An 18,681-nucleotide genomic window follows, 5' to 3' on the forward strand; every position below is an offset into this window, starting at 1 on the left:
TGGAGCCATGGATTATAGATGAGGTGGCTGGGGAAACAGAAATAGAAAGGAGGCCAGTGGTTGAAAGTGCATAAACAAAGGTTAGCAACCAGTGGCAGAGGGTAGCCAATGCAGCCAGGGAGGACTCAGCACTCATATGCATTACCTTCAGCATTAATATGGTAGCAGCAGAGGTGAGCCACAGAAAGGACATCAAGCAGTGAAAACTACTGACATGAGTCATAAAGTAGACCAGCTATGGAAATTAGGCTTCTGTTGGAAGTTGGGGGCATCTTGGCATCTGGTATCTCCCCGTTGGCTCGCTAGACACAACCCCATACAATCAAAGATGCTGGCTTTTGAACTTTGTGCAGGAAACAGCCTGGATGTTTGGGTTTTTTTTTTACTCTTTAGCCTGGAGGATATGACCTCCATGATATCAGAAAACAATCAAAACATTTTTTTGGAAACAGTTTTTTTTTTTTTTTTTTTTAATTTGGACTCTTCATGGGCTGCACGGTGGCGCAGCAGGTAGTGCGCGTGCCTCACAGCAAGAAGGTCGCAGGTTCGATTCCCAAGTCGGGCCTTTCTGTGTGAAGTTTGCATGTTCTTCCCGTGCACGCGTGGGTTCTCTCCGGGTACTCCGGCTTCCTCCCACAGACCAAAAACATGCTCATTAGGTTGATTGGTGACTCTAAATTGCCCCTAGGTGTGAGTGTGAGTGTGAATGGTTGTGTGTATGTGCCCTGCGATCGGCTGGCGACCGGTCCAGGGTGTACCCCGCCTCCCGCCCACTGACAGCCGAGATAGGCTCCGGCCCCCCTGCGACCCCGAAAGGGATAAGCGGCATAGAAAATACCACAGCACACTTTTCCACTTTGCATCAGTACATCCTTGAAGAGCTGAGACATAGAGAAGTCTAGCATTTCATAAATACAAAAATAGCAAATCAGAAATACAAAATCATTCTCCAGAGAGCAATTGCTAATTTTCTGTCATAAAACAAAATAGGCAAAAGGCAAGCCAATGTTCCTAAGTCAGTTTGTGGGGACACGGTTGCAGTGATTAAAAAGGCCATTCTAAAGAGTCATTACAGCTTCAAACATGCTAAACTGGATGAGTTGCAAAGACAAATGCACTTGAATAAAGTTAACACATGGCACAGTTTGGGGGTCCAACAAGCAGCTTTCACAAGACGACATGCTGACAGAAACAGTTTTATGCAGGCAGGTTTTGTGATGAGTGAGCTAATAGCTAAGAATCTAACATCTCATTCAGAAGGAGAATTTGTGTTGGAGTGCCTTGTTGCAGCTGTGCTATCACTGGATAAAGTTAAAACTGTTACAAAATGTCTATTTATCTGGAATAATTCATTGAGATAAAGCAAAACTTGTTGTGGTGACTCAGTGATAGCAAGTGTTTGTGTGATTTGGTCTTCATGGTGGATATTAACTAGTACCTCTCAGAGCTGAACCTCAAGCTCCAGCCAGCTTCTCAGCTCTCTGCTTTCAAATGTCAAATAATTTGAAGTGAAATTAAAGCTGTGGTAAGTGCACCTGGAAATGGGAAACACTGTGCATCTTCCAGCTTATTCTGTTTAATGTGGAACCAGCTGATGTGCCTGACAACCTACACACAAAAACACTGAGCTATAAACTGAGCAATGATGAGTATAAAGCTTGGTACAACTAGTTCCAGTCATTTCATTTGAGGTTAGCTTGATATAATTGAACACATATTATGTGTTCAGTAATTTAGTATGGCCCTCAAAGAATGTTCTAAAATTTGAAATGGCCCTTGATGGGAAAAAGCTTCCTTATCTCTGCTTTCTACAATCATGCTTATATTCAATGCAGTGCAACCTCAGAGATCGAGGATTCAGTGATGGTTTTATGCTATGCCCCTTATGTGCAGAAATTTCTCAGGATTCTCTGAATCTTTGGTGATATTATGGATTATAGATGGTGAAATCCCTAAATTCCTAACAATTGTGGATTGAAAAAATGTTGTTCTTAAATCAGATTATTGCCCATACAGTTTTTCACAAAGAGGTGAACCTCACCCCATCCCCGCCTGCGAACACCTGAGCCTTTCAGTGGTGCTCCGTTCATACCCAATCATGATACTATAACCTGTTTCCCTGTGGAATGTGTTTTTGAAGCATTCTGCAACTTTCCCAGTGTTCTGTTGCTCCTGTTCCAACTTCTTTGAAACATGTTGCTTGCTGCTTGCAAAAATCAATGAAATTGATGGGGTAAAACATTACTGTCTTTGTGCTGTTTCAACTGAATATGATGTCAAAAAGAATAAGCAAATAATGACATTCTGTTTTATTTATGGGGTTGTATGTAGAGAAATAAAATGTATAGACAGTATAACTGAGTAGTTTTTCTTGAAAAATAACATATGCAGACTCAAAATAATTTATGGTTGCGTGCAGGAGGGGGGTGGATGGACTTACAACACATGTTCTATCTCCACTTTTATTGCAGATAGTGTACATGCAGATACATGCAACATGTGTTACATTTGTACATGTTTATTTCAACAGAACAGTTTATCATCAGACATACTGGCAATTCAGAGACTCAACACAGGGGCTGGGTGCAGTGCTTCAGAGGACATAAGGTATATGCAAATGGCATTGCACAGTTAGATATGTCAGAACATCAGCAGGTTTGTCAATCTGCATTGATGGAAGTGATTATTGCTTGTGGAAAAGACCACTGATCCTTTCATTTCTTCAGCGCAGCATCTCTCATGGTGTGGTACACTTGCTCATTCTGCTTGAACATCTTCAGCTCCATCTCAGTCTGCCTGCGCATGGACTAAAGGCATAAAAAAAACAAGATTACTAAGAGAATTGTGCTTACAATATTAAACTACACTTAAATATTCCAAACATCACCGACCATAAAAGTAGACTGCCACATAACCTACCTCTAGGTCTCTGGTGATGGCATGGTTGGGTCCATGGGTGACCATGAGGATGCTGTAGGCCTTGCAAATCAGGCCATGACCCATCTCTATCTGCCCTGCTTGCCAGTGGGCAATGCCTGCTCGCATGATGGCCATGCCCAACTGGGCATTGTTTGGGTGGTACAACTTCCTGTTCAAGAGGGGTGAAAAAGTTACAGAGTGCAGAGGATCAGTTTTTGAAGCTGTGCCAACTACTGTTGTGAATTAGAAACATAAATTCAGGAGTTTGTTGGTATTTGGTGTTTGTTAAAACTGTTAATCTATACCATAATCATTATTTCTGGGGAAATCAAGTTCACTAGTTCAAAGTATCACATCCTACAGAACCATGAGGCTCGAAGCTCGAAGCAGCACAAGTGGAAGCTCAAAGACTGCAAGAGCTGGCACAACTGTTATGTTTAGCTGGATTCATTTCTGAGGGATCTGTGAAGAGCATAACAGCTGCACTACTGATATTTTGTATATCAGGAATTGAGGATGGGCACGTTAACTGGATAGTATCAAATAAAACATATGTCTTCAGCGAAACCATAGCTGTGTGGAGTTACTGAATCTCTCCAGAACAAAGTGCTCTGTCAGCACTCACGTGTATCCCTCCACCATCCTGCGGGAGTGGTCTGCAGCCTCAGAGAAGAACTGCAGGTATGAAAGAATCTCACTGGCAGCACTGAGCACACGCAGTTTATACAGGTGAGTGTCAGCCAAGACGTTTTCCTGCTTCTCCAGACACTCCAAACACAACTTCTGTACCTGAGAGAGGACAGATGAAACACAGGGGAAAGACTCGGTAGACAGAAGAAGGTGAAGCATATACAATGAAAGACAGTAGGAGAGAAGAAAATGAAGACGAAAGCACTGCTGTGTACCTCGTGGTAATCCTTCTCAATCCGGGACCTTTCAATCTTCTCCAGACACTCTTTACTGAAGGCAGTCACCTCTTTCACCTTATCAGCAGAGGGCTTAGAGGGAGACACAAGGACAAAACAACTAATATGAATATACAGTATTATCATCAGACTGAAATAAATGGAAAGGATTTGGTATTCTGTGTGGCTGTACCCCCTTTGGTGTACTGTAGAATCTCCCCTGTGTCCCCTAACTCACTTTATTCCCCTCACTCTCTGCAGCAGCCATCATCAGGTCGTCCTTAATGTGCTGGCTGCAGTGTTTGCAGGTGCACTCAAAGTAGAAATGCTCCTTCAGCTTCTTCTGGCGATCAGCAGACAGGTTGAGAAAGTCCACATAGCTGACGGTCAACTCCTCACCCTCTGGGATTTTCCCCAGAGCTCGCAGCTCGATCCTGGGACAAAGAAGGACAGGGTCTTTGTGTTGAAATTCTGTTCAGTTTCTAATAGATACAGTGGATTTAGGGTGAGGGTTAGGAGTGGTACTGTGTGTGTCTGTGTTAAATAGCCACTTAAGTAGCCACAGGCCATTATATGACAGAGGGCTAAACAGCAGTAATATACATACCTCCTCTGAGAGTGGAGATTGGAATTCACAGCTGACTGGCTACAAAAGAAAGTGATGATTAATGTCAATTAATTTAAACATTTCTATGTGGTACATTGGCCTTATGTTTAGAATAATCAGCATATCAGTGATCCACAAACTCAATCAGAATCTTGCTATATGACTGCAGTTTATATTGTTTTTATATAATATATATCCTAAATAAAGTCATGCTCAGTTAAATGACCACAAACAGACTAATGCACAGGCAGCATTATTCCAGCACAGGAGTACTGGTGGTTTCTGGGGCTCTGGGCGTGGAATAAAACTGCCAGCTGAAATATTTGAATTAGTCTGGCTATCAGTGTACAGATTCCACAAAGCAACTGTAACCACAAAATATCAGCTATTTCCAATTCCAGTTGACAGTGATGTATAAAGGACAGTGCAGTTTCTGGGATACCTACTTGCCGTGGTTGAGGATGACGGTGCAGTTGGGCCAGCAGTCATGGTTGACCAGACACAGGTTGGGGAAAAGACCCACACCAACAGCCTGCAGGCCTCTTTGGTCACTCAGTGTGAATCCATTACACTTGATCTACACAGACAGACAGACAGACAGACAGACAGACAGACAGACAGACAGACAGACAGACAGACAGACAGAGGGGTGGGGAAAAGAAGTGAAGGGAGGGAAGAGAGCTTCAGATTCAATGTGCAATATATCTTATAGAGCACTGGTGAATTCTGATGCATAATAAGACACTAATTCTTACAATGCCAAAGATGTGTGAGATTTCATCGACGGAGTGCTGCTTCCTTCCATAAGACCAGTATTCCACAAAGTTGTGCACATCAGTCTTGAGCTTTTTGAGGTCCTGTTCAGGCAGGTCAGCCACATGGTCCTCCAGCTGGTCCACTGAGATCAGCTGACTGTCTGACACAATGCCTGTGTCCTTGTGTATACGCCACAGGACACGAGCAGCCAGACTGTGCAGGGGACATGTGGGCAGGACAGAGAAATTACTGCCAAAGTCAAATTTAGATATTAGGCAGTGTGTCCACCTCTGAACCCTATATCTATCACACAAGCCCATTTCCCTGTAGTTATTCAACATCTGTAGTGTAGTACGCTCTGTACACAGATGTTGACTAATTGATTGATTCATTCCATGTGCAAGACAATTAAGACTCCTAGAGTGATATAACAACCCTAGAGTTATATAACAAGCCTGATCTGATGTAGCACATGATGTACAGAATTCCATACAAGAAAGGCAAACTAAATATCCTTGAATCATCACAGACTAACATAGTCAGTCATATCAAATATTAAAAACAATATGAGTAAATGTAATGGGTCAAAGAACCTGTCTGTCACCTTGCACCAAAGGTCAGCCAAAGCTGAGACCTGTTGTTCCTCAAGTCCCTTCAACCTGAAATTCAGAGGAAGGCTGTTCCATAGTAGGGCCTTAATATGACAGGATCTCATGTCTGAAGTCCCACTATTGGCCCTGAGAGACAACAATACACTACAAAGTAGCGTAAAATGTTTGACAGGACCAATTACCATACTGACAAATTTTCTGTTCTAGGGCAACAAATATTGTGATTGTGGATTAGTTTTCAGTCCATGGCGTTTGGCGCTAAAAGAAAGGTAATGATGTCATTATATAAATAGTTCATCCTGTGATGACCATAAATGTGTTCTGTGCTAAATGCTTGCATCAGTATTGGCATGTTATCATGCTTAACATCAGCATTTTAACGTCCTCTCATTGACAATGCTGATGTTAAGCAGGCATAATGTTAGCGTGATTACATCTTAGTTTACTGTCAGCATGCTAACATTTGCTAATTAGCACTAAACACAAAGTACACTAATGTAAATTTAATTGATATTATGTCATAATCCTAAGTATTGGACAACTGAAATTTTGAACTGATGATGCTTTTAGATTCATCCTGATAGGGAGACGTGAGTGTGTACCACATGTCATTACACTCTGTCCAATAGTTAGTGGCACAATACATCTGATAGTTGTTGAGATATTTCAGTCTGGACAGACTGATAGACCAACTGACTTTGCAGTCCACAGAGCCATAAAAACAATAGAATTCATACTCTGAACATGAACATCAACAACATTTTTTTTCAGCTTCTGTGATTGTTTTTCCCCTGTAGTTAAAGACTGTATCCACCACAGAGTGATGGATAGTCATGCTGAGGTACTGTCTGGATTCTATCAACTTTCACTTTTTTTGTCTCTTGCAGCGTCCCCTCAGGTCCGTGCAGTGTGAGCTCTGGTTTCTTTACCGAACGTTCTCGCTGGGCGCTTTGCCGATCTTCTTGATGGCTCCACACTCTTGCTTGTGTTCATTCCAGCATGCAGTCTGGCAGGTGCGGTCGCAGTAATGGGCAAACTTACACTGGGCACAGCGGTGCAGTTTGGCCTGGTGCCGGAAACAGCTGTGGCAGACCTGAGAGGCCAGACTGAGAGTGAAGCAGACAAAAGAGAAGAATATTACATGTCAAAAAACTGCAGTCAGAGGTGTTAAGGAAGATTTTAAAATAGAAGACTGAAGTAATTGAAGGCAAAACACCTGAGATTAGTCAGTTCAGCCTGCTCTCAGCAGGACACTCATTCTCTGCTGAGCATCCAACCTTTTCGGTTTCACTGTTCACAGAAGAATACCAGTATATGCTTGTGTTTTTCCTTTTCCATTAAAAATCTAAACCAAAACTATTTGCCAGCTGGAAGCTGCTCTAGTTTGGCTGGTTTGGTTTAGCAGGAACACCTTATAATGCAATGTAAAAGACAACGACCCAACAACACAAAGTGAAGTGTATCAGATTTGCTCCACTGGATTATATTAGACTGTCCAGATGTACGTACTAGTTCTGTTAAAACAACAAGAATACAACATAAAATAGAAGAATTATCGTCTTTAGCACCCATTCTGAAGTATGAAAAGAAAAATACTTTTTAAAAACATGTTTCATGTATATAAATCAGACACACAATCAGACTTTCAGCTCCTGCTGTCATTTTTTGTGTCGGAGAAGACAGATGAGCATCTCTGAGGCCACTTTGTGGCTCATTTACTCTTCCAGCATGTTCAAGTTTCAATTTTGGTGTTAGGCCCTCAAAGTCATTTTTTTTAAATTCTACAGACATCTTGCTCCTCTCTCCATGCTCTTTTAACACTTGCCTGTTGTTCCAATCTGATGCAGCTATTTGGTTCTAAGTTATTGTTAACTCTCCTCTGCGTGAACATAATGATGTTAATATATGATCATCTAAGAGACTGAAGTTTCAGTGAAATGAAACCCTGCAATTTTCTGGTGTACAGATGCACAAAAATTGGGGTTGTTGTTCAATATTGATATGTTTGAGTTTTTTAACTTTCTCTGAAAAGCCTTGAAAAGCTTTCAATTTGATTTGATTTCTCCTCTATTATATACCAACTGTTGTTATTTTTGCCAGTGATTTACATCTTTTTTTAATAGACAAACTGTGAAGATTTGATTGTGAAAGTTGTTGAAGTTGCTCTTGTATTTTTGGATATTTTGCATTGTCTGAAAATGTATACACTCCACTGGCTTCTATGAATTTGGGATTCTTGGGCATAGTTGCATGACACAATAATAAATAGTTCATTCATTCATTCATTCATTCATTCATTCATTCATTCATTCATTCATTCATATGCATTCTATATACCATTCTATATACTATATAACTATGTAATGTTGTTAATTATACAGTATATATAAATACAACATATATGTACATGCAGATGTATTGCATGTAAATATTATGAATAAAAAATCATCACAACTCCATCAGTATGTTTTCAAAAAAAGTTTACATGTGGAAACATGATTATATTTTCTATGTTAATTTTTCAGCAGTTTTATGGCCAGAAGCTTGCACTGTTGGAGTGAACACACAGGTCCCAGCTGACAGCAGCATGTGTGTGTGTGTAAACAGTTTATTCAGCAGAGTGCTCTCTGCCTATCCAGTCCAACAGAACAGTGAACAGACTTGTTAATGCTTCTGATGAGTGTTGGAACATAGCGAAGACTGTGCAGCTTCTGTCTCTCTCTCTCTCTCTCACACACACACACACACACACACACACACACACACACACACACACACACACACACACACACACACACACACACACACACACACACACACAGCTCTTTTCTCACTGTGGTTTTGGACAGCTCCTGTCTTACATTAGGCAGATCCTCTCATTGCATGCCTGTTGTGCTGGATGCCCCGAGCGAGCCAACATCCTGCAGCTTCTGCTTCTTATATGGCTCAAACACTATGCTACCAGATCTGTGTCTGGCATTCCTGCACATCGACAAACTAAGCTGCACTCAGCTTTCATACAGACACAACTATCTACAGAGCAGGCCAGGACACTGTGTGTACTGTATACCATGTGTTGCAGCAAACAAAAATGTAACTGCATTACACTGTTTAATTACTTGCTACAGTAGTTTTGTGAAAAACATGCCGACCTCTTAGGTCTGCTTATTGTCCCCAGCGTCAGAACTAAACATGGGCAGGCAGCATTCAGTGTGTAGTCGTCACATATCTGGAACAAACAGATACATAACTCACCCTTTCATGTTTTATGTAAAACTCTTATTACACATTTACTGTTGAAAGGTGATATACAAAATAGTTTTAGCAGTCATAACAGCACAATTTTTCAAGAGTAGCATGTAGCATATAAACAATGTCAACAAAAAATAGATGTATGAACAATGTCTCAAAGCAGATACAGACTCAACAGAAAGGATGTTACTGCATGTAGAGAGAAGAAAATGTCATTTCTCTAATCACAATAGTACTGAGATTTCCACCCCTTTGGCTCAGACCCACTGGACTATTTATTCAATTTAAGAAATTAATTTGAAAGTTTGCAAGGTGTCATAATTCTTTTGTTAGAGCCCTCCTTCCTTTTGAGAACTGAATCCAAAAGTACGTCATGCTCAAGTTCTTGACAGCTTTCTTGTTGCTGGTGTCATGAGAATTTGGGTGTCTAGAAATGATGTCACAGCCCCGAGAAGGTTGAGGAAACCTGACCTAATGTCTACAACACACATGCAGTGTGTCAGTAGGATCTGTCAAGACATACTCAGTGAGAAAAGATTAGTCCTCCTAGTCTGAAAAGTACAACCACCAGGCTCGTACCTGTCGAAGACCACAGCAGAGAAACTGGGCTCTGCGAAGACCACTTCCCCAATGCTGATCTCTTTGGTAGCCCTTAGGCCTCGACCTTTCTTCCCTGCATCAAACAGTTCAGCACTCTCCATGTTCCCCACAGTCATTGTACTGGCAAACAAAACAAATAGGAGGCAGAAGAGAAGGAGAAAGTGGCCACAGGTGGGACGGGCCAAGGGATAAGGGACTGAACAAGCGGCAGGGAGTGGAGAGTTCTCATCAAACTCTCACTAACATTCGGGTGCACTTGCCCTCTCTCTCTCCCTAGCCGACCCCTACTCCAGCCAAAAATAAATTTGCCCCCTGTAGAGGTTGTACCACTTCCCCAGAGTGGGAAGGGGAGTGGGCAGTGAGAAATGAGAGGGGCTGGGGAGAGCAGAGGGAGGCAGTGGAAGTAGAGGTAGTTGATGGGTGCCATGACGGATGTTGTCCCCTTCTTTGGGTTGGTTCCTCCTGTGGTATTTTGGTCTGGGGCAGCTGTGACTGTCTGTCAGAGGCACATAACAGGAAATGGAGCTGCTCAGATTCTGTTGCAGCCTCTCTGCTGTATCTTTTTTGAAAAATATTTTTGCAGAGTACAGTGGAGGTGGTCACAGCCTGTCACTTACAGCCAGTAAGCCCTTACAGCAACGTTTTACACAGCAGGTGTGGCCCAACGTTAACAGTTACTTTGCGCTGTGTTTGTGGACACCTGATAAATATAAGTCCAATATTCACACTCCCTTTTCTGCTGCTTTGGTCTCCACCAACTCCTGATAAAACTGGCTCTTCAGCAGCTAAATGCTTCACTATATTCACAGCAAACTGTACCTGTCTACTACAGCACTGGCATTTTATTTATATACATATTATATTACATATTATATATTATATATGTTATACACACACACACACACACACACACACACATTTATATATATATATGTGTGTGTGTGTGTGTGTAACATATATAATATATAATATGTAATATAATATGTATATATTATATATATATATATACACACACACGCACGCACACACGCACACACACACACACGCACACATACACACACACACACACATATATATATATATATATATATATATGTGTGTGTGTGTGTGCATGTGTGCGTGTGTGTGTGTGTGTGTGTGTGTGCAGTACAGGCCAAAAGTTTGGACACACCTTCTCATTCAATGCGTTTTCTTTATTTTCATGACAATTTACATTGTAGATTCTCACTGAAGGCATCAAAACTATGAATGAACACATGTGGAGTTATGTACTTATTCTAGTTTCTTCAAACCTGTGAATATTCTCATTCATCCAGGTCATTGTAAGCTTCAGGGCATTCAATCGTTTGCAACTGGATTTAAGTTTAAGAAGCCTAGTTTCTTCAAAATAGCAACCCTTTGCTATGATTACTGCTTCTGAGGATAAGTTCATCCGAGTCACCAGCCTCAGAAACAGCAGCTCAGATCAGAGACCAGATGAATGCCACACAGAGTTCTAGCAGCAGATGATTTGGTTCCAACCGCCGTGTCTTTGTGAGACGCAGAAAAGGTGAACGGATGGATTCCACATGCCTGGTTCCCACTGTGAAGCATGGAGGAGGAGGTGTGATGGTGTGGGGGTGTTTTGCTGGTGACACTGTTGGGGATTTATTCAAAATTGAAGGCACACTGAATCAGCATGGCTACCACAGCATCCTGCAGCGACATGCCAATGACCCCAAACACACCTCCAGGCTGTGTAAGGGCTATTTGACCAAGAAGGAGAGTGATGGAGTGCTGTGGCAGATGACCTGGCCTCCACAGTCACCAGACCTGAACCCAATCGAGATGGTTTGGGGTGAGCTGGACCGCAGAGTGAAGGCAAAGGGGCCAACAAGTGCTAAACACCTCTGGGAACTCCTTCAAGACTGTTGGAAATCCATTTCAGGTGACTACCGTGCTAGTGGTAGACAGTCAGCTCTTCATGGTTCTTTCTGTACCCTCTGAGATGTTCCACCTGACATTTTCCTCCCCAATCCAGCTAGCTTGTAAACTAAAAATCTATTTGTCCCTCTGACTCGTCTCATAACTGTCTGCAAACCTTTTCTTGCTTGTGGGCCAGATTACATTCTGACAGGGGATAGCTTTTGGATTCTCTGGCTGTCCATTCCTTCCACATTACAGGTTCACAGGTCAAAGTTCACCAAACTTAAAATCACCTGAAAACATTTGATCAGAATTACATTGGCCCTGTGAGCAATTCAACTGATTGTGGGAATTCCATTTAAATAGAAATTTCCTTTCAAATATTACAGTGTTCAGATGATTTACTGAGTTATCAGTCTGATCTGAAACAGCTCGTCGTTCTTCAGCCCATGTTCCATGGTAAAAGAGATTATGAACAACCCAACATTCAACCAGATTACCTAAAGTAGAGGATCCCATTCTTTTTTGGTTGGACTGCAACAACACGACACCCAGCCACCACCCACCTGAACCAATGATTTTCTCCAAATTGAGATCTGCACCTGCATGAGCATGTCCCTTCACCTCTACCGGCTCCCAATGCTTATACCGCCTTTTAAATTCTGCAAACATTTCATTTCATTTCATTGAGCCTTGGATTAACGTCAGGTCTGTCACAGAATCTCTGGCATGACACAGGTTGAAATGACATGCAGATTTACATTAAGAAATTCATCTGAACATACTTAGCTGTGATGTCAACATAAGCATTTGAGAAATTCTTGCAAAACAGTTATAGTCAGCATATAGAAATTAAATAATTTCTTTAAAGTTTAAGACTAAGACCTATTTTGTGACCTGATGTTGTGGAGATGCTGAAGACTGCAGACAAGACAACAAGACATTGGTGACGTGGCTCAGTCTTCCTTTTGGCTGTGTATTTCCACCCCTGACTTTTCCAACGTTAAAATCTTGAATGCTTCATTATTCCTATCAATAGTTTTTAGCTGTTATTAAAATTGCATATGAATGCATTGAATTGTCTAATGTTGTACATTAATACAGCATAACAGCTGTTGTGCTGCTCAAGTCATATTCTATGAATGAGTTCTCTTAGAAAGATAAGAGCACAGCTGGAACATGCTCGGCATGCGCAGCAGACTGAAATTTGTACTTTGGAGGGAAAGTAATTCAATGTAACTTTATATCATTTATTGTGCAAACATAACTTTCAGGTTGCACATAAAGGTACTCTATACACTGTTAGGGGATGAATTTATACTCAATTCACATTTCTAATTATTGTAAGTTAAGTTGTTCTGTGGTTTAAGTGCAACCTGTGCATCAAAACGCTTGATTTACAACATAATCTGTTGTTTTATCCCCACAATCGGTCATGTAAACCCAAAATCTTGTAATATCCATTTAAAAATCTTGTTAACATATTTGTTTGTCTCCTGATGCCAGAACTAGAGAGCATTAAATGATCAAAGCATACAGTTAAAGTTATTGGTGTAGCCAGTAAAATAATCAAAGTGCCAATATACATGTGTGCTTCAGCCATATAGCAAGTTTTGACCTTGTCTTATTGTCTGACGTACCACTACAGATAGGGTTCACCATCAGTGTCCTCTATTACATAGACAAATGAAACTGATCTGAAGAATATTTAGCCTGAAGGAATACTGCCATCTCCTTAAAATAACTTCGTTCTAGGATTATTACTAACTCAGTGGCTTGTTTGTTAGGACAGATGAGCAAAGGCAGCAGTTCCAGTCCAATCTTTTATTCTGGGATAGTTAAAACTGGTTGAACAGGATATGAACGTATAAATGATAATTCCTCAATTAATAAATCAACAAAGGTACTTTAACTTCAAACACAACTGCTGGATCAACCTAAGGACTTGATCAGTACAGCAAATCAATGACAAATTACACAAGCTGCTATAAATGCACTTAAAACCAAAGGAAACTTCCACATCATATACACAGTTCAAACTATTGGAGGGATGAGGCATCCACATGTGGCCAGCCAGCCTCGTCAAGGCAAACGTTGTCTTTTTGGGTTTCTCTTATGTTTTCTGTTGATAATTATTTTTTTTTAATATCTGTGGTTTTTCCTTAGCATTTACAGTATTCATTTCTCATTTTTGGTTTGCATTTCTTTAGTGTTTTTTTTTTTTTTTAATCAACTTTTAGTTTTTACTTCTACAGTTTTTGTCATTAAAGCATTTATTCATCACAGGGGTTTAGTGGTTAGGACACAGAAGCTATACCGATGTGATTCCAGCTGGGGATCTCTGTTGCACGTCTTACTTCTCTTCCTCTCCCTGCACTTCCTCTCTTTCTCTCTCTCGCAATCTCATTTAAAAAAAAATCCAAAAAAGCTTTTACCTGAGTATTTTTTCATTATGCTAATGACTGTTAGCTGTTCAATGTAAGAACAATCCTGACTGACAAAGATGGGTTGTCTTATTTTTCTAAATATCTGTAAATATCTGCCTATTATCATGTTTCTTAACATTGGTGGCCCTGTCCAACTGCATTATCATCTCCTGAGAGCTACCTCAATTAAGCACCAGCAGCGCTGCTGTTCACAGCTATGTTCTTGGCAATGCTCAGACCAGCCAAGTTGTCACCGACCACCACCAGGTCTTTTTCAAAGTGCATTCTATTCTGGATACAGAGGAAGGCAGCAATATGTGCTGCTGACTAGGGCACACTGAGAATGAGACACTGAACGCAACACACAACATGCAACAATGTTCTATCTATCCTGTCCAAAACTAATTTCTCTGCCTTTGTGTGCACTGACGTTATACTGACTGCAGCTTTACTTGCTGTGGGGTGAGAGAACTTCTGTTCTGGAATGTTGTGAAGGTAAATTTGTTAAAAATCAGTTTGATACTTTATATTGGTCTTTTAACAATAGAAGGCAACATCCTAAGACTGACAGTTCCTAGGATATCAATCAAAATCAAGGCACGTGTATAAATTATCTGGCTGATTGGCTGTAAGTACTCATACTAGAGGTCAAAGACATCAATGTGAGCTCCTGATGTGTAGGTGTCTTCCAGCAGCAGCTTCATCAGCTTGGCACAGGATGTCTCACAGGTGAGCAGCTGGCCCTGAGCAAACATGTCTGAAAAAGACTTCCTGAGGTTGGGATCAGCTGTTCTGGATCTGGCCTCTGTATGCATGGCTGTGTCCAGAGGCCCTGGTTCAATAAAGAGGACAGAAATGAATGGAGTTCAAGGGTGAAAGACAGAAATAATTAGAAATATTGTTTGGAATGAACCAAACAAACACATTAGTGTGCATAGTAGAGAGGACCTGCAGAGTGTTTATGACTGGTTACTGTTCTCCTTCATTATAACACTGAATTATAATACAATTACATTTTGAATGTTGTCATGGAAACATTGAAAAATGCCCATCATAAGTTTCCATATAGAGAGGTCCAAATTAAATAAGTAAAAATAAAATAAGACATTTTCAAATAAATGAGCATATGAATCCATAAGGACAAAATACACAATATAACCAAGGCAAAGAAGGTTTAAAGTTCAGCTTGTTATCATAACACGTTATTCCATGGTGTGATTGGTTGTCAGTTAACAGCCAATCACATGATGATGTTATAATAAGATGAAATGACTGCCACTACAAGCCAATTATGAATCCCCTTTCACTGCCCAAATAAATATCGTTATAAATAGGTTTTTAACTTTTTTTTTCTCAAATAGCTGATTCATTTGTAAAATCTGTTATCAATCCTCAACAATATTTGATCAAACATTTCTGACTGAATTGCTTTTTAATTTAAAATGCTTAATTGAGTTTTTAAACAACCCTTTCATTGTTATTAGTATCACTGTTGTAATTAAGAGTCAGTTCTTAAATTGCTTTGCAGGCTGACTGCTTGGACTTGAATGTTTCTCACCTGGGGAGTAGCTGAGCACCCGCAGGTCCGGCTCCTCTTCTGCCAGCACCCTGAACATCATCTCTCGGGCAGCCTTGCCGGTGCAGTACAGCACCCAGGAGCGGAAAGGCTGCAGGGCGCACAGAGAGGTGATGTTGATCACAGTCCGCTTCACACCTGCACGCTGTGGGAAAGCCTGCAGGACGCTCGCCGTGAGGCACAGGGAGGAGCTGACGTTGAAAGACAAGTAAGAGTCCACCTCGTCCATGTTGGTGAAGCTTTTGGCATAGCGGGACACATCACCCAGTGAGGCTGAGGCGAGAGGGAAGAAGGTGTTACTAGTGTGTCTCCATCCTCAATGAGTGTTTCCATCAACCAGTGTAATGCAAATATTCTCATAAGAAAGCAACAAGATGGTGTTATTAAGAATGTTGTTCGCTCAAATTCTGCTTGGGGCTGCCAGAGTTTAAGCATAAGATTTTAAGGTCCAGAATCCTTGTTAAAGATTTCTACTTATTCCTCAAAGTTGAGTGGATTTGTGGTAAAATAACACATCATTCCAAAGTCAGTTCCCCTTTACTCTTTATGATCCACAGACCTCAGTTTTTACTTCTTACTGAAGAAACTAACAAGAAACGTTGAGCTAGAAACTGCAGAGCGTGTTGCTGCTGTTCAATGTTTGACATCACGTTTCTGTGCTGAGGACCACAATGTAAACTCCATTCAGATCAGATCCAAAGCAAAACTCATTTTATCTATTAAATACACTGCTGTCTTATTGGAGGGAATCATTTTTCATGTCCTATGTTTTGAATATAAAATCTCAACATGTAAAATAACAAGTAACTAAAGATAATAAGCCAGTAACTGGGATGCGGTTTAAAAAGTTGGTTATAATATTTCCCTCAAATTCTACAGCAGAAGAAATTAAATTGAAATATTTAACTTAAGTACAATTACCTCCGATTTTGTACAACAGTGCTGTAAGTTACTTGGGTAAACACGCAGCTTTAAAAGTGATTGGATCAATGAAATGAGCAGCTGTAACAATGAAAAGTGGACTTTCCACGATGAACCTCGAACAGTGATGAGCTCCGCAGGTTTCCTCTTACCAGCGTTGTTGACCAGTATGATGTGATCGATATCCTCAGAAAAGGCTTCTTTAGATGCCCTGACGACGCTCTCTAGTCCTTCCACTTGCCCCAGATCTGCCGCCACACACTCCACCACCAGGCCCGCTCCGCCTGCCTCCGACTCCAGCAGCTCAGTCTGCAGAGCCCGCAGGTCGTCAGCGGAGCGCGCCGCCAGGACGAGCACCGAGCGCGGCTTCACCAAGCGAGACATCTCCCTCGCTATGGTCCGGCCAAAGCCTCGAGAGGCCCCGGTGATGATACAGAGCGCCCGGCCCAGGTCCGGACAGTTCAGCTCGGTGGACGACATGTAGCTGAGTTGGAGCAGAGGAGCCTAAACAGCTTCAGTATTCTGAGTTAAAGAGTTAAGACGTCCACAGCTGCCTGGCGCTCACCAACTGACTGCCGCTCTTCTTCACAGGCTTTACCAGCGGTGTAAATCCACTTGTCTTGTCGCCACCTCTTGGTTGCACGCGAAATCACACGTCTTACCTGCAGAGCCAACGTTTTATCAAACATTGTAGCTATTCTTGAATAACTATATAGATAGAAAACAACAAACTGTCATTATTATGATCAGCATCTGTCTTCCACATCTTGTAATAATGAGCAGTGTCATGATTCTGAAAAACATGCTTTTCTTTGGTGAATGTGATATTTTGTGTGATATTCTGCCTGTCTATCTGTCTATCTGTGAAAAGTGGTGAAATCTCCATGCTCTCTCCATTTCTATATAAACAGCCTTTTGGTGCAGTGCTGCCTGCTTGTGCCTCATCAGCAATTGTATCAACACATTATCACCCACAACTTGTCCCATTACGTAGTGCCCTTCACTTCAAACTATGATGCTTGAAGTACCCCTCTAGCATCAGTTTTGAGCATGCAGGGCTCCACAGTCAAGTAAGCCATAATAAATATGCAAGTCCCCTCATATGGTGACATTGTATGACCCTCATATAACTCCAGATGTGTATAACACTGGAAAAATTCTCAACTTTTGTTTTGTATTCCTATTTCGTGACCTTCAGACTGATCATTAAGACATTGTTATTCTCCTTATTCTTGTTCTTTAACCAACAGACTCTTATCTGTATGTCTGAACCCCTTGCAAGGCCAAAATAAATTTGTCTCTTCATAATCTCTTCAAGTACATTAGCTCTAGTAAAGGCTGGGGTAGTGACAGCTGGCTGACCAGGAAGGGAGCTTGTATGGTGAGATTGGGATCGTCATTCCCTGTGACGTTAATGGTGAGCTTCACCCACCCATCATAGGGGACAGCATGGCTATTTACAGCAAAAACATCAAGGTCTTCTTCAAGGAGCTCCTGCAGAGGCCTCGCTGTATTATTGGGAATATGAGTGTCATCCCATTCTTGGTGCCCACCTGTGAGCCAGTGTCAAATAGGACTTTTACTGGGTGTCCACTGATCAAACACTTAAGTGGACTAGGGGTGTTTTGCATCATGTGGTACTCTGACAGGCAAGTATACGTAGCTGTTGTTTGTTGTGCTTAGTTTGTTTTGGTAGCCATTCAGGGAGAGGACTTACTGGCTGGGAGGCCCTGGTAGATTGTGTGGAGGAAAACCTCCTAGATTGTCTTAGGGTCATATGAGATGTCTGCATTGGAATGTCTTGACTGAAAAAGGAGTTTTTGTTTGAGTCCAATCATGCGGTTCAGAAACTATTGGCGTACTCTTGTTCAGCTTGCCTAGTGCACATTAACTCCTGAAACACCTCGGTGGTTGCCTTTTCACCCGGGTGGGATCTGAGGGAGCCCTTGAGTTCAGGGACAGTCATTTCATCTTTGTTTATAAGCATTTCCTTAAAGGTGCCTGGTTGAATGATTTTCAACACGCCCTGGACTAACTGCCTCCGTAAAGCCCTCTCTGACTCCCTCGTCAATTTGTTTACTGATGCTGTTATAACCTATATCAGAACTCTGGTCTCCAATTTGCCCACCTTGCACTTTAAATTCTCTGCGCTGAATATAGGGGAGGTCTGTTATCGGAAACATTCTCTCTGATGTCCTCTGAG

The 18,681-nt window shown here is 41.5% G+C and overlaps 2 protein-coding genes across 2 annotated transcripts; both read right to left on the bottom strand.

Moving 5' to 3' along the window:
- Positions 1 to 2,427: 2,427 nt before the first annotated feature.
- LOC139348575 (histone-lysine N-methyltransferase Smyd1-like) lies at positions 2,428 to 10,267 on the bottom strand. The gene is made up of 10 exons (XM_070988811.1): positions 9,630 to 10,267; positions 6,728 to 6,904; positions 5,187 to 5,400; positions 4,878 to 5,008; positions 4,432 to 4,470; positions 4,063 to 4,258; positions 3,825 to 3,917; positions 3,545 to 3,708; positions 2,920 to 3,088; positions 2,428 to 2,807 (listed from the first exon to the last, which is right to left on the bottom strand). The coding sequence occupies exons 1-10, from the start codon at positions 9,764 to 9,766 to the stop codon at positions 2,715 to 2,717; spliced, it is 1,413 nt and encodes a 470-aa protein (XP_070844912.1). The 5' UTR covers positions 9,767 to 10,267; the 3' UTR covers positions 2,428 to 2,714.
- A 3,099-nt stretch (positions 10,268 to 13,366) lies between these two features.
- LOC139348576 (sepiapterin reductase-like) lies at positions 13,367 to 17,074 on the bottom strand. Its single transcript, XM_070988812.1, has 3 exons — positions 16,631 to 17,074; positions 15,540 to 15,830; positions 13,367 to 14,813 (listed from the first exon to the last, which is right to left on the bottom strand). The coding sequence occupies exons 1-3, from the start codon at positions 16,956 to 16,958 to the stop codon at positions 14,623 to 14,625; spliced, it is 810 nt and encodes a 269-aa protein (XP_070844913.1). The 5' UTR covers positions 16,959 to 17,074; the 3' UTR covers positions 13,367 to 14,622.
- Between the last annotated feature and the right edge of the window lie 1,607 nt (positions 17,075 to 18,681).

The sequence above is a fragment of the Chaetodon trifascialis genome, chromosome 20, assembly GCF_039877785.1.
Source record: "Chaetodon trifascialis isolate fChaTrf1 chromosome 20, fChaTrf1.hap1, whole genome shotgun sequence".
NCBI lineage: Eukaryota > Metazoa > Chordata > Actinopteri > Chaetodontiformes > Chaetodontidae > Chaetodon > Chaetodon trifascialis.